Source organism: Misgurnus anguillicaudatus, chromosome 20, assembly GCF_027580225.2.
Source record: "Misgurnus anguillicaudatus chromosome 20, ASM2758022v2, whole genome shotgun sequence".
Classification (NCBI taxonomy): domain Eukaryota; kingdom Metazoa; phylum Chordata; class Actinopteri; order Cypriniformes; family Cobitidae; genus Misgurnus; species Misgurnus anguillicaudatus.
This window is the reverse complement of record NC_073356.2, coordinates 24,038,859-24,053,307: the sequence shown is the minus strand read 5'-3', so window position 1 is coordinate 24,053,307 and position 14,449 is coordinate 24,038,859. Positions and strand designations below refer to the sequence as shown.

The window sequence follows — 14,449 nt, the reverse complement described above, 5'->3', positions numbered from 1 at the left end:
AAAGAACACGTTTGTGAACGTTGGCTTTTCCTTTGTGACTTTTTTTTTTTAAATGGTTACCTTATTATTATTTTCATCACACGATGGATTATTTTGTATATACCATGAATTGGTTTATGATCCTGTTATTTGAATTAGCAGTGTCCATTCTGTTACTGTAACAGGTTTGAGAGTCATGTTTTTGGGTTTGAAAGAGAAAAGGAATTTGTTTTTCTCTGTATGACTGCCAGTTCTGTTACATGCGGTCAACACTTACTATACTTCGGTAATAGAGTTGGATAGTAACCGAAATTACATTTATTTTTAATTTTAGGACTTGTGTGTGACGTAAATAATTTCGTTATATTCGTTCTCTGACAACTCATACTCGAAGGCTATTGGCTCATGCTTTTAAGGTCGGAAGAAGATTACAAAAGAGGAGAATCGCACCTGAGCACATCGCTGTCCAAAGGAGAGGTTTCACAATTTGATAAACGAAACTGATCATTTCGGTTTCTTTTCTGTTAGCTTTAAAGCAGTGCAAATTTGTTTCGTTTATATTTTTGTTTTTGATTATTAAGTTGTTGTTTATTTAGATCACATTTTTGGGGATTTTTTTGTTTCAATTCAATTAACTATTAGCCGCGATTGAGTGCTTTTTTTGTGCCAAGTCCTATCGAACTTTCGGTTACAGTCGAAAAAGCGATTTCTTGAAAGATGATTGAAAAATAAAGGAGGTATGTTTATTTGTGCTGCTAATTTCTTATAATATAAACAATATCATGCTGCTTTTACTTTAGCTAACTTATTAATGACATATAGCTTTGTAATTGTCTTCAGTCAATTAACTTTTTGAATTGACGTCTGTTAACGTTACTTAAAATGAAATGCTACTTTATTTACATTGCACCAAATATTATTTTGACCATTAACATATAGAGAAAATGATCGAGTTTACATACACTAAAAATATTATTAACAAGTGTATAAGTTAATAGTAATAAGTTCGTATTAGTAAAGGTAAAATCACCGTCTCGGTTAAACATTTTGAAGTAACTTTTATTATGAAAGGACTCTTATTTTGCCATCGGAGTTAGAGCATAGTACATTAACATATGCACGTCCACCTATGTTATGCTCTAAAAATTACACCAGTTAAATTAAATGTCTGTAATACAACTTTTCCCCGTTTTGTTGTATGTTGTTTTGTCGCAATCTTTGTTTATTTTGGGAATGTTTTAATAAGTTGTACGTTTTGTTATGATTGATTTATGTAAAAAACGAATTCCACAAGTTGTAAATGTATCCACTTCCATATAAACAATCATACGTGCTGACTGGATCATCACCCACTTTAACGAAAGTTAAATCTCGTTTTCATCACTAGAAGTTGCAACTTAAATAACTTAAAACAATGTTCACACACAGTGAATTAATTTATTAAGTATAAATATTTATTTTGTAGTGGTGGTCTATGTTTGTGTTTAATAACATCTTGCTTTTTTGCTATTACATTTCAGGGGCTTGACTTGAGTTCTGAACTGTATGGGGCTAGCTAAATGTGGATTTGGGGTTTTTTGACCAATTTAGTGGTGAAGCCAATCACTTAAATATTCAACACAAAATGGTTGAAGATATTTGGGATTTTTTTTATAGAAATTGACTTGGTATAAATACATCCTGCACTTCACTGTGGAATTTCTTGCTTCTTAACACCTTTTAATTTTGTCACCCAGTTAACGCCTGCATCTGCTGGTACATTCAGGTCTGTGCTGCAAACAAAAACCGACCCAATATTAAACTATAGTTGATGTCAAATTTTTACCCAGGACTTTACCCAGTCATTTGAGGTGACGTAACTATTTTGCTGCTGCCATGTCACTAAAAACAGGAAAAGAACCTAATGAGAATAGTATGCCAGATGTGGAAGAGGGTCCAATGGAAGAAAGCTCTAAACAAAAAGTGCAGCCTGTGACTGCTCCTGTGGCTGTGGATGATACTATCTTTTCTCTGACAGAAATGTTCAGGTCCTTTATGGGATATCTCAATGAACAAGATAATCGACAAGAAAGTGAAACCGTGAAACGAGAACAAAATTTCAAAGTGCTTAATCACTACATCGCCCAGATGCAACTTGAAATAGACCGTATACGTCTTGAAGCCAGCTCCGACAAGCCAGTTTCAAGGGTGACAGACCAGGAGTTGTGTTTAGCAAGACTTAAGGACACAGATAACATTTACCACTATTTGTTAACATTTGAGAGACTGGCTGAGGCATACCAGTGGTCTAAAGAAGACTGGGCTAGTTATCTAAAACCGTTCCTTACCGGTGAGGCCAGATCTGCATTTGTTGCAATGGACCCTGTACACACACAAGATTATGATTCTGTAAAGAAAGCAATCCTGAAAAAGTATGAGATCAGAGCGGAGACTTTTAGACAGAGATTCCGTAACCTAAGTACCCCTGTTGATGAATCACCACAAGAGCTTTACACCAGACTGAAAGGGTTATTTTGCAAGTGGGTTAACTATGACAGCAGTACTAAAAAAGATATTATGGAGACTCTTGTGCTGGAGCAGTACCTACAAGTCTTGCACCCAGACGTAAGGACTTGGATCAAGGAGCATGATCCAGCTACTGCTGAAGAAGCTGCTAGCCTCGTTGAGGCATATATCAAAGCCTGTAAAGGAACAGGCAGCTTCTGCTATGCGGGCGTCCTGTCTTTAACTACAGGTAAGTTACAAGACACGACTGAAGCGACAGTGAGACTGTTACTGTTTGTTGCGTGCATGGAAATAAAACTCTCTTGCCTACAGCTGATTATGTCTTGAATCAGTCACAGTATATCTTTTGATGGCTAGAATTGCCCAGACAGTTTTTTTTACTAATTCCTTGCCCTTGAAGCAAATAGCTTTTGATGTGTACATTTTATATTTTCCCCATCTTCTTAGGATTTGCATCCCCTGGTCAGAGCTTAGCTGACAAACCCCTACAGACTGCATCACTGACACAGAGTTCAACCTCAGCTCCTCTTTTTGGTTTTTGTGACAAGTTTAGTGCACCTGCAGGCTCATGGAGCTGTGACACTTGCCTAGTACAAAACAAGTCATCAGAGAAAAAATGTGTGGCTTGTCTTAAACCGCAACCCAACATTAAGACTTCTTCTAAATCAGACAGTCAACATGAAGATGCCCCGCCGAGCCTCAGTTCAATCTTTGTCCCTCCGGCAAGTAGCTGGGATTGTGACACATGCATGGTCAGGAACAAACCAGATGTGTTTAAATGTTTAGTTTGTTACACTGCCAAACCTGGGACTGGTGTAACATCCAGCACAACTTTACCACCTCCTGCTGAGGTCTCATCCGTTCTTTCTGCTGCTTCCTCTGCCTCTTCTACAACCACCACCACTTTGGTGGGGACGCCTGCAACTTTGTTTGGATTCAAGAAACCTGCAGGAAGATGGGAGTGTGAGGACCAGAAATGTTTGGATGACGAGGAATGTGAGGACCTGGAATGGTGGGGGGATGAGGAGTTTGAGGACCAGGAATGTGTGGCCTCCCAGTCACCAAAACCAGAATCTAAAATAGAGTCAGAAGGTACCATGCTTTGCGTTTAAATTTTCAGAAGTTACTCTTGGTGTAGAAATCACTCCTGATAGTATGTAAAAGTATGCTGCTGAATGTTTTTATTTCCCTGTTGTAGGTGGTAGTTCATCTTTTGGCAGTCAATCCGACAGTTTAGACTCGAGCTTAGACTCAGTTGATTTGGACCAACTGTTGGTAGCTGACACTAAACCAGCTGCCCCAAAATATGTGGAGTCTGCTACAACAGAGCCAACGCAGGTGATGCCTACCTTAACTTTTACAAAAACAATTAATAAAGATACCTCTGTGTCCTCCGGTGCGTTGTTATTCAGTGCAGCCAATGAGGCTAAAAATTTGACACCATCATTTGGCTTCTCTTCTGGCAAACAAGGCCCTTCAAAAGATCTCCCTAAGCCTTCATTTGCATTTGTTAAACCTTCCGCAACGGAACCTCCAAAGCCATCATTTACTTTAGGGCAGAGTATTCCAGGTTGGTGTGACCCAGATGTTCAGTGTGCATTTCTTAGGTCTGTGTTTACACTGCTAAATGCAGAATTATAAGATGACAACTTGTTGTCTCTTTCTTTCAGCTCCTGCTCCCAATGGCAACCCATCCCCCTTTGCATCCCCTGCATTCGGAGCCAAACTAAGTTTCAGCCAGCAGCCCAACCCTGCACCTACATTTGGATCTGCTGCTGCCTCCACAGGCCAAGGTCAGAGTCACTTTTGATTTTGTAAGCCAGAAATATATTCTTAGTCTTACACCTAGATTTAGTCTTTGTTACCCCTAGTAAAATGTTTCAGTCTTAGTTCCAGTTCTAAGTTACTGGTATGTTTATTAATACTTGAAGGAGGGTTCCAGTCTGCCTTTGGGGCTGGATCGGCAGCTCTATCAACTCCTGTGGCCAGTCCAGCCATACCTACTGTAAATGCTCCCTTCAGTGGAGGCTTCAACTTTAGCCAGACCCCTGCATTTAACATTGGGTAAGAGAGAAGCCCCCTGGTGCTGCTAAATAATGCTAAAAGTGAGATTGAGGATGTACTTACACTATGCACACTGCACCAGAGTACATTTGAGCTCATTTGACTCCCAAAGTACAGAGGTTGGTTAGTTTGATCGCTGCCTACCATACCAGGGGGGTGCCCTTGGCAGAGGTGGTCTCTGGTTCAGTTTGACTTAAGAGGCAGGGCACGAGCGCTAACCACGCGGGAGTGCGAAACTTTAGCTGTCACTGCATCTTAAACAACCCCAAAAAACAGTTGTGTTTGACATCATGCACGCTTGCACAGACTGATCTGTTAATGGCATTAAATAAATGCAAGAGAAATTTAAATGCATATTAGGAGCAGTCTGCTTTCCAATCGCTCCAATATGCCAATTGATCTGCGCAGTGTACATGATTTCAACACACCTAATATAAGCCATAAACTTAGAATTATGATAAACTCCATTGTCCATATTTGACAGTTTTTCCAAAACAATTGCATCTTTTAGGGGGCTTTCACACTGGCAGTTTAGTGCAAAACAGGGCACAGTTTGCATGAAAAACCGGAGCCGGAAGCGCACCAGGGTGCCGAACCCGAGATTAACTAAAGGAGGTGGTCTGAGATTGGTTGCAACTGTGGCCCGGTTCGTGTGACTGTGAAAGCACCTCAGACAAAATATTCCAGAAGGCGGGGTTAAGCTATCATTAACGAAACCCTGAATTTTGGTTGATTAAAACAAAATGTGCCTTTCCTGATCATGTCAGTTCCAAAACAACTGAGTTAGTTCAGTCAACCTCCTACTTGAAAGTTAATGCGTGCACACGGGGAATACATAAAGACATTTTCAAATTCAAACATACCCAGGTATGTCACATAACCAGGTTTTGGAAAGCAAACTAACTTGCGTATGCGTTTTAGCCAATGATGTCAATCATATGTTTTCACAGCACTACCATGACAATGAATTCTGCATTCCAAAGCACACATATGTGTGCCTGTTACTCCTTCTGCTGTGCATAACACCAAAATATCAAAAACAAAAATAGGCTGTCACGTTGTGTTTTACATCCTCTTGTATGTAATGACGTGAGCGTATAGCAAGTGAACATTCACCCTCGGGGTTGGTCCGCAGCAAATGAGCCCAATGTAAAAACGCATTTAATAAAACATACTCTGGTACATTTCATAAAGTGTAGTGTGAGTGCAGACCAGCAGGGGAGTGTGGGGGAGGGGCACAATTGTACTTGTAGTTCAATCTGGTTAAGTTCAATGTGAATTTCTTATTTTTCTTCATTTTTATGTTTTTGGGTATTTTAACAGTAAAATGCTTTTGTTAGATATTTGTTTAGATATTTGACAAATTCTAAATTATTACCAAACAGGTCAACAAACCGCTTCACAACGACACCATCTGCACCGAATTCAATTGCTGGACGCAAAATCAAAACTTCTGTTCGACGCAGGAAGTAAAAGTTGGAATGGATTTTTATGGCTCGGGGATGGACTGCCTGTTTTTCGACAAACACTGAAGTACTTAGTATTTTGAGCATGGCACTGCCACTGTGATTCAATCATAGTGCCAGAAATTTTGTTTTGCTTTGGAGGTCATTGATTAACTGAATGATGAACACTGGTCTAAACAAAGAACCTAACCAAGACTTCAAGATGCAAAATAACGCAACAATCAAGCAAGAACTTTTAAACCAGGATAGTAATCATTTGCATCATCTGCATTGTGTGCACTGCAGGATTTGCTATTTTCTTTCATAAGTAAAACAAAGAAACAAGAATTCAAAAAGTTGCTCTAATGATAAAGTATCAGTGGGTTGCTAGCGATTGGTTTACTTAAAGGGATAGTTTGCCCAAAAATGAAAATTCTGTAATAATTTACTCACTCTCATGTTGATAACAACCTGTATAAATTTTATTGTTTTGATGTCCACCATCCTGTATTTCTTATAACACTTTGAATCTGTTGAACATCTTAAGCTTAAATTCTTCTTGAATAAAACTGTCCTTCAGAAACCTAGTGTTGAATCTTGCTTTCCTTCTTTTGGCATCTGTATAGTTCTTCTTTAATTTCAACTTCACTTTACCTGCTACAAGATGATGGTCAGATCCAGTGTGACAGCACTGCTTACCATAAATTTTGACAATTTTCCTGTTTCCTCTGTTTAACCGCTAAGAAGCTGCTGTCTTTGTTTGACCTGTCACTAGGATTTAGGTCCTGCATAGCACCTAGCTCTGACACATGGGTGATTATATAACTGTGGTTAAATTTGGTGTCGCTATTGTTTCTACTATTTAAAATGTTTATATCTTAATTAACATCATCATGAATCACGATGGCATAATGAATTTTGTGTATTTACAGTACTGTACAAAAGTCCTAGGTCACTGCCACCAGCTTTGTTGTTTTAGCACAGTTTTAATGTCCGTCCATATTTATTTTTCACTCTTTATTAAGATGCAAACAGAAAATACAGGAAATGTGTACACAAACCTTAAAAACAAAACAATTTACTAAATGTATTTTTCAGACATCAGTCAGCATTATGAGCTTTTATAAGGAGACTGAAGTCCTGTGGTCATTTGATTAGAATTAGAAATTAGGATTTAATTTCATTTAGATTTAAGAGATCCTGCAGTTTTCTGCTATTGCTCAAGTGGAAGGGGAGTTTACCCTAAATACTTGACACACCAGTTTCAATTTGATATATTTTTTAATACTATATACACATTTCCCATATTTTCTGAATGTATTTTATTATTAGAGACTGAGAAATAATTACATATGATCACTATAACATTGCAAAAACAACAAATCTAATTGTGGCATGGTGCCCTAAGACTTTTACACAGTACATTGTTTTCCGATTTCCTGTAGTTTGAATTAGGAGTGTCCATTCTGTTACTGTAACAGGGCTGACAGTCATGTATGTGGGTGTGAAAGAGAAAGAGAGGGAATTAGTTTTTCTCTGTATTAGTGCCAGTTCTTTTACATGCTGTCAACACTATTAGAGTTTACAGTCACACACAATTCCTAAATATCTGAATAAATGTAAATTCTATTGGTTATATAAGTTTGTTTAGGGCGTATTCGTTCATTGACAGCTGATACTCAAAGGCTATTGTGCTTGGCTCATGCTAGACTCTGGGAGGAGAAGCACACCTGCGCATAGCGCTGTCCATGGGAGAGGTTTCACAATTTGAAAAACGAAACAGAAACTTAACATTTCGGTTTCTTTTCTATTAAATTTGAAGCAGTGCAAATATGTTTGGTTTAAAATTTTGTTTTGGAACAGTTTTGTGTTTATTTAGTTTTTATTGGAAAGTCGTTTAAGTTTGTTAACTAAAAGCTTTATTTTGCAAAGTCCCACAGAACTTTGGGTTACAGTCGGAAAAGCGATTTTTTGAAAGATCAATGAAAAATTAAGGAGGTATGTGTATTTGTGCTGACAATCTTATTACAGTATTATAAATTATAGCATGCGTTTATTTTATTATTATTTATTTATTTCATAGCATGCGTTTATTATTGTAGCTAACTAATTACTAGCAGGTTATTGTCTTCAGTTAATTAACTTTGTCTAGTGCGATACCATGGAGCTTTCTAACAACTTATTTGAGTTGATCTGTTCGTTTACTTTAATTTATAATCTGAAAAGTTATATTTATTGCATTAATATTTATAAAGACGACTTTAAACATATTAATAACAAGTGTATATGTAAAATAATAGTAAGAAGTTGTAATTGTAATAATTACAGTTAAAAAGTTCCTTAAAAGTGATTTTTATTATGAAATGACTCTTATTTTGTCGTCGGACATTAAACATCAACATGCAGGTGCAACTAGTTCTGCTCTAAATAATGAAATGTCTGTTTTTTTTTTTTGCTATTTGTTTTGTCTGTCGCACTTTTTTGTCATTTTGTTATGATTGATTTATGTTGGAAACGAATTAAACACGTACGTGGGTTTTCACATATTCACTAAACAATCATACGTTTTGACTAGATCATCACCCACTGCAATTAGTTATTTTTTGTTAAATTTTTTGTTGAATCCCAAGAAAATAAACAATGCAAGCACAGTGGGTGTGTCTCGCGAAGGCTGCAGCCTCCGGACGGAGGTGGCATTTCCAGGCTGCATACGTCATCAAGACTGTTTTGTTTCAGAATATTAACAATTATAAAGTTTACTGTTATTCTTAGTTAATAGTATATTGTTTAATATGCTTATGACTTGCGAATGTAATGGTCAGTTTACTTAAATTAACCAGGCTTGCTTGATGTCGTATGCAACCTGCATGCGACCTCCGCAGGCTGCAGCCTTCGAATTGAGAAACGGTCAGTGTCTCCATTTTGTTAAATCTCGTTTTCGTCACTAGAAGGAGCAGTTTAACCAGATGAATGAGAGAATAATGATGCACTGCATGTGAACACTGTTTATATCAATAAATATTTATTTTGGAGTGTTGTTCTTATGTGTAGTAACATCTTCCATTTTTGCTATTAAATTTCAGGGGCTTAGCCTGTTTAAAAACTCAGAACTGTATGAGGCTTAAACATCTGCCCCGATCCAGTATTTATTTGGGCTCTGAAGTCATTTGTTGTTTTTGTACTGCTGAGGTGACATATGAATGATTTTGTTGCTGCCATGCCACCAAAACCAAGAAAGGAACCTGATGAGAGCACTATGCCAGATTTGGAAAAGGGTCCAATGGGAGAAAGTTCAGAACAAAAAGTGCAGCATGTGACTGCTCCCATGACTGTGGATGATACTATCTTTTCTCTGACAGAAATGTTCAGGTCTTTTATGGAATGTCTTAAGGAGCGTGATAATCGACAAGACAGCGAAACAGTAAGACAAGACCAAAATTTCAAAGTGCTTAATCACCACATCACCCAGATGCAACTGGAAATAGACCGTATTCGTCTTGAACCCAAGCCAGTCTCAAGGGTGACAGACCAGGAGTTGTGTTTAGCAAGACTTAAGGACACAGATGATATTGACCACTATTTGTTAACATTTGAGAGACTGGCAGAGACGTACCAGTGGTCTAAAGAAGACTGGGCTAGTTATCTAAAACCGTTCCTTACCGGTGAGGCCAGATCTGCATTTGTTGCAATGGACCCTGTACGTGCACAAGATTATGATTCTGTAAAGGCAGCAATCCTGAAAAAGTATGAAATCAGAGCGGAGACGTTTAGACAGAGATTCCGTAACCTAAATACCTCTGTTGATGAATCACCACAAGAGCTTTACACCAGACTGAAAGGGTTATTTTGCAAGTGGGTTAACTATGACAGCAGTACTAAAAAAGATATTATGGAGACTCTCGTGCTGGAGCAGTACCTACAAGTCTTGCACCCAGATGTAAGGACTTGGGTCAAGGAGGGTGATCCAGCTACTGCTGAAGAAGCTGCAAGCCTCGTTGAGGCATATATCAAAGCCTGTAAAGGAACAGGCAGCTTCTGCTATGCGGGCGTCCTGTCTTTAACTAGAGGTAAGTTACAAGGCACGACTGAAGCCACAGTGAGACTGTTACTGTTTTTGTGTACGTGGTAATAACACTCCCTTGCCTACAGCTGATTATGTCTTGAATCAGTTACAGTATATCTTATGAAGTTTGAAATTGCCCAGACAGTTTTTTACTAATTCCTTGCCCTTGAAACAAATTGCTTTTGTATGTGTCCATTTAATATTTTCTCCCATCTTTTTAGGATTTGCATCCCCTGGTCAGAGCTTAGCTGAGAAATCCTTACAGACTTCATTATTGACACAGTCAACCTCAGCTCCTCTTTTTGGTTTTTGTGACAAGTTTAGGACACCTGCAGGCTCATGGATCTGTGGCACTTGCTTGGTACAAAACGTGTCATCAGATAAAAAATGTGTGTTTTGTCTTGAACCTGAACCCAACATAGAGACTGCTTCTAAAGTGGACAGCAAACCTGCAGATGCCACGGTGAGCCTCAGTTCCCTCTCTCCTTTTCCGGCTGGTAGCTGGGATTGTGACACATGTCTGGCCAGGAACAAACCAGATGTGGTTAAATGCTTAGCCTGTGACAAGGCCAAACCTGGGACTGGTGTAAAATCCAGCATGACATTACCGCCTCTGCCTGAGGTCTCATCCGGTCTTTCAGTTGCTTCCTCTGCATCTCCTACAACTACCACCACCACTTCTACAGGGACTGGAATGTTAGGATTTGGGGAAAAATTTATGAAGCCAGAGGGATCTTGGGACTGCAATGTGTGCATAGTTCGGAACAAGGCACAGAATGTGAAATGTGTAGCCTGTCAGAACCCTAAACCAGGTAGTTTCAGTTTTGCAGGTAAAAGTCAAATACAAAAAATGTGACAAACCAATGCACACAGATCGAAACACCATTTGGCCTGTAAATTGGGGTGTTGAAACATCTGATAATAAAATAAAAAGTTGATACTTCTTAATACATGCTTGATATTTCCTCTGTGTATTATAGGAGCCGTAGCTGCAGCAGTCCCAAACCCTGCACCTGCAAGCATGCCTGCACCTTTGTTAGGATCCAGAGACAAGTTCAAGAAACCTGAGGGATGCTGGGAGTGTGGTGTGTGCTGTGTTCAAAATAAGACTAATGACCGGAAGTGTATTGCCTGCTGCTCAGCAAAACCGTCCGAAGGTACCATGCTTTGCATTCAAATTTTCAGAAGTCACTCTAGGTGTAGATATCACTCTTTTAAAGAATTATGCTATTGACCAATTTTTATCTACTGTTGCAGGTTTAAGTTCATTTTTTGGCATTCAATCCAATAGTACACACTCAAGCTCTTCTTCCTCTTCCACGGGTGGATTAAAATTGGGCTCTTCTGACATCACCTCAAATGCGACGAGCTTTAAATTTGGAGGCTTTTTCTCAGATGCCACTTCAGGTGCAATTAAACTCGGTAGCACCTCTTCAGAAACCGCAACAAGCACATCAGGTGGATTAAAGTTTGGTGGTTCTCAGGATTCCAGTACAGGACTTAAATTTGGGGGTGCTAGTGGAATCTCATTTGGCTCTCAAGCTGCTAGCTCTGAAAACTCTCTCTCGTATGGTGCTAAACCTATAGAGAAGGGAAGCTCCAATTCATTGTTTACATTCTCAGTAACACAGTCCAAAGTAGAGATAGATAATGCTCCTGCTCCCTTCAAACCTGTTTTGACCACCACAACATCATCATCATCAGCAGCAGCAAACACCATCCCTGTTTTTGGCAAACCGTTGGTAGTTGAATCTAAATTAGCTGCCCCAAAAATTCTGATGCCTACCTTCACTTTTGAAAAACCAAAAGATAAAAAGGATACCTCTGTGCCTTTCGGTGCTTTGTTATTCAGTGTAGCCAGTGAAGCTGAAAAATCAACACCATCATTGAGCTTCGCTTTTGGCAAGCAAGATCCTTCGAAAGATCCCCCCAAGCCTTTATTTACAATTGGTAAACCTGACGAAACAACAGGACCTCTAAAACCATCATTTACTTTTGGGCAGAGTATAGCAGGTAGGTGAGACATAGATGGTCTTGTCCATTTCTTAGGTCTCTGTTTACATTGCTATTATGTAAAAGTTTATAATGAAAAAACGTGTCTTCTGTTTCTTTCAGCTCCTGCTTTTGCTGCCAACCGATCCTCATTTTTTTTCAGTACCCCACCATCTTCTGACTTTGGCTCCAAACTGACACCCATCTTCGGACAAGGTGCTACTGCTTTTGGGTCAACTGCACCTTTGTCCTCGACCACAAACTCCCCAGTCCCTGCATTCGGAGCCAAACCAAATTTTTTCCCGGTGTTCGGCCAGAAACCCAACCCTGCACCTACATTTGGATCAGCTGCTGCCTCCACAGGCCAAGGTCAGAATCACTGCTGGTGTTGTAATTCAGAAATATATTCTTGGTCTTACACTTTGGTTTAGTCTTTATAGCCTTTTGTGAAATGCTTTAATCTTGGTTTAAATTTAGGACTGTCAATTATAACATTTTATTAATACTTGAAGGAGGATTCCAGTCTGCCTTTGGGGCTGAATCAGCAGCTTTATCAACTCCTGCGGCTAGTCCAGCCATACCTGCTGTAAATGCTCCCTCCAGTGGAGGCTCCAACTTTGGCCAGACCTCAGCATTTAACACTGGGTGAGAGAGAAAACATAAAATATTGCTGCTAAATAAGGCTAAAAGTGAAACTGAGGACATACTTGCACTATGATTACCGCACCCAAGTACATTTGACCTTGTTTGACCCACAAAGTACCGTGGTTGGCCAGTGTGATCGCTCCTTACCGTACCAGGGTGTGCTTTGCAATGGTGATCTCTCGTATGGTTTACTTTGACTCGGGTGCGGGGTCCAAGCACTTATTGTAAAAACACACAATTACATGTAGACGCGTGCTATTGCATCCCAAACAACCCCCCAAGTAATAGAGTTGTGTATGACATCATGCATGCTACACCGATTCATCCGTTATTGCATTAAATAACCGTGAGAGAAATTTGAAAGCCCATTAGGAGCAGTCTGCTTTCCAATCGCTCTTGTGTTACTTTCAGCAAACCATAAACTTAGAATTATGATGAACTCTATTTCCCATATCTTTCAGTTTTCTTCAAAGCACACCCTGACTTTCAATGTTTTTTTTGGTATTTCCACAATAAAATGCATTTGTTACAGATATTTGATGAATTGTAAATCATTACCTTAACAGATCAACAAATAATTTTACGGTGACACCATCTGCACAGAATTCAACTGCTGGAAGCAAAATCAAAGCTGACCAAGACAGCAAAGATGGAGCATAACGGATTACAATCAAGCAAGAATTTTTAACACGGGATAGTAATCATTTGTATCATCTGTATTGTGTACAGGATTTGCTAATTAAAACAAAGAAGCTAGAGCTGGTTTACGTAATATGGTGAAGACTGATCTGGTGACTGAATCTATACAGAGGAGTGTGCTGTATCTGTGTACTGAATGATTTGTTTGTTTTCCTGTGCACATGTTGTGTGTGTATGTCTGGTTTCTTTGTAGGTGCCGAACTGTGTTTGATGTTAAAACCTGGCCTGTGCTCCTGAATGCTTTCTGTCATGTGAGAAGCAATATGTATGTGTTTTAAGGCCACTGCAGTGATTTGAAGGCAAAAAAAAGAAAGAGTTCAAAATGTTCATGTTTTTCTTATATTTTGTGTCTCTACCATCTCAGTCACTTTTGTAAGTCACTTTGAATAAATGCATTTGCTAACTTTAATATGGAAAGAGTCCTTACACTGTTTACTATACTAAATAGCTTAATAAGAGTGTCTGTAAATAAAAATAGATTATAAATTCATTGTTATAATTGTACTTTAATGAAGATAATGGTTTAAATATGTTTATAATGTAGTCTATTTTATTAAAAGTTACTTGCAGAGAATAGCTACTGTAGGTGGTTTGGTGTGTTTTTCCATGTCATCATGAACATGCACCAGATGTTTTGTATAGTTTTTCCAGATGCAATATGTAGTTTTATTGCAATGATGCTTGACCTGTCATTGTTTCTCAAGGATTTGTATTACCTGACACACTCGCACCCCTGGTTTTAGGGTCTTTAAATCACATTTTTAGGACTTTTCTGCAGGTTGAGGAGATGAAAGCAAGAAGCTCTAACAGTAAACTCAATAGGAACTCTAATGGAAGCTATATTAAACAATCTCATTGTGGGTCTTTACTGGTAATAGATTTGCTTGATTTGGTGGAATGTTATCTGGTGGATAACCAGCAAAATACTTTAAACCCTTATGGTAATGGTTTCATAATGCTGTTTTTTTAATTGAAATGTAATGTAAATGTCTGCAAAAATAAATAAATAAATGAAATCATTGGAATTTGTATGTCAAGTGTCTTCTACTCAATATGT

The 14,449-nt window shown here is 38.7% G+C and overlaps 2 protein-coding genes across 3 annotated transcripts; both read left to right on the top strand.

The window, feature by feature from the left end:
• The first annotated feature begins 79 nt into the window (after positions 1-79).
• LOC129454676 (uncharacterized) lies at positions 80-6,215 on the top strand. 2 transcript variants are annotated; one of them, XM_055219251.2, is made up of 7 exons: positions 80-716; positions 1,500-2,713; positions 2,932-3,576; positions 3,683-4,054; positions 4,155-4,277; positions 4,416-4,548; positions 5,934-6,215. In XM_055219251.2, the coding sequence occupies exons 2-7, from the start codon at positions 1,855-1,857 to the stop codon at positions 6,019-6,021; spliced, it is 2,220 nt and encodes a 739-aa protein (XP_055075226.2). In that variant the 5' UTR covers positions 80-716; positions 1,500-1,854; the 3' UTR covers positions 6,022-6,215. The 2 variants fall into 2 exon arrangements, with proteins under 2 accessions (XP_055075226.2, XP_055075227.2); XM_055219252.2 differs by lacking the exon at positions 4,416-4,548.
• A 1,476-nt stretch (positions 6,216-7,691) lies between these two features.
• On the top strand, positions 7,692-14,423 carry LOC129454674 (uncharacterized). The gene is made up of 7 exons (XM_073858343.1): positions 7,692-7,991; positions 9,077-10,060; positions 10,278-10,868; positions 11,037-11,213; positions 11,314-12,069; positions 12,172-12,417; positions 12,561-14,423. The coding sequence occupies exons 2-7, from the start codon at positions 9,190-9,192 to the stop codon at positions 12,695-12,697; spliced, it is 2,778 nt and encodes a 925-aa protein (XP_073714444.1). The 5' UTR covers positions 7,692-7,991; positions 9,077-9,189; the 3' UTR covers positions 12,698-14,423.
• The last annotated feature ends 26 nt before the right edge of the window (positions 14,424-14,449 follow it).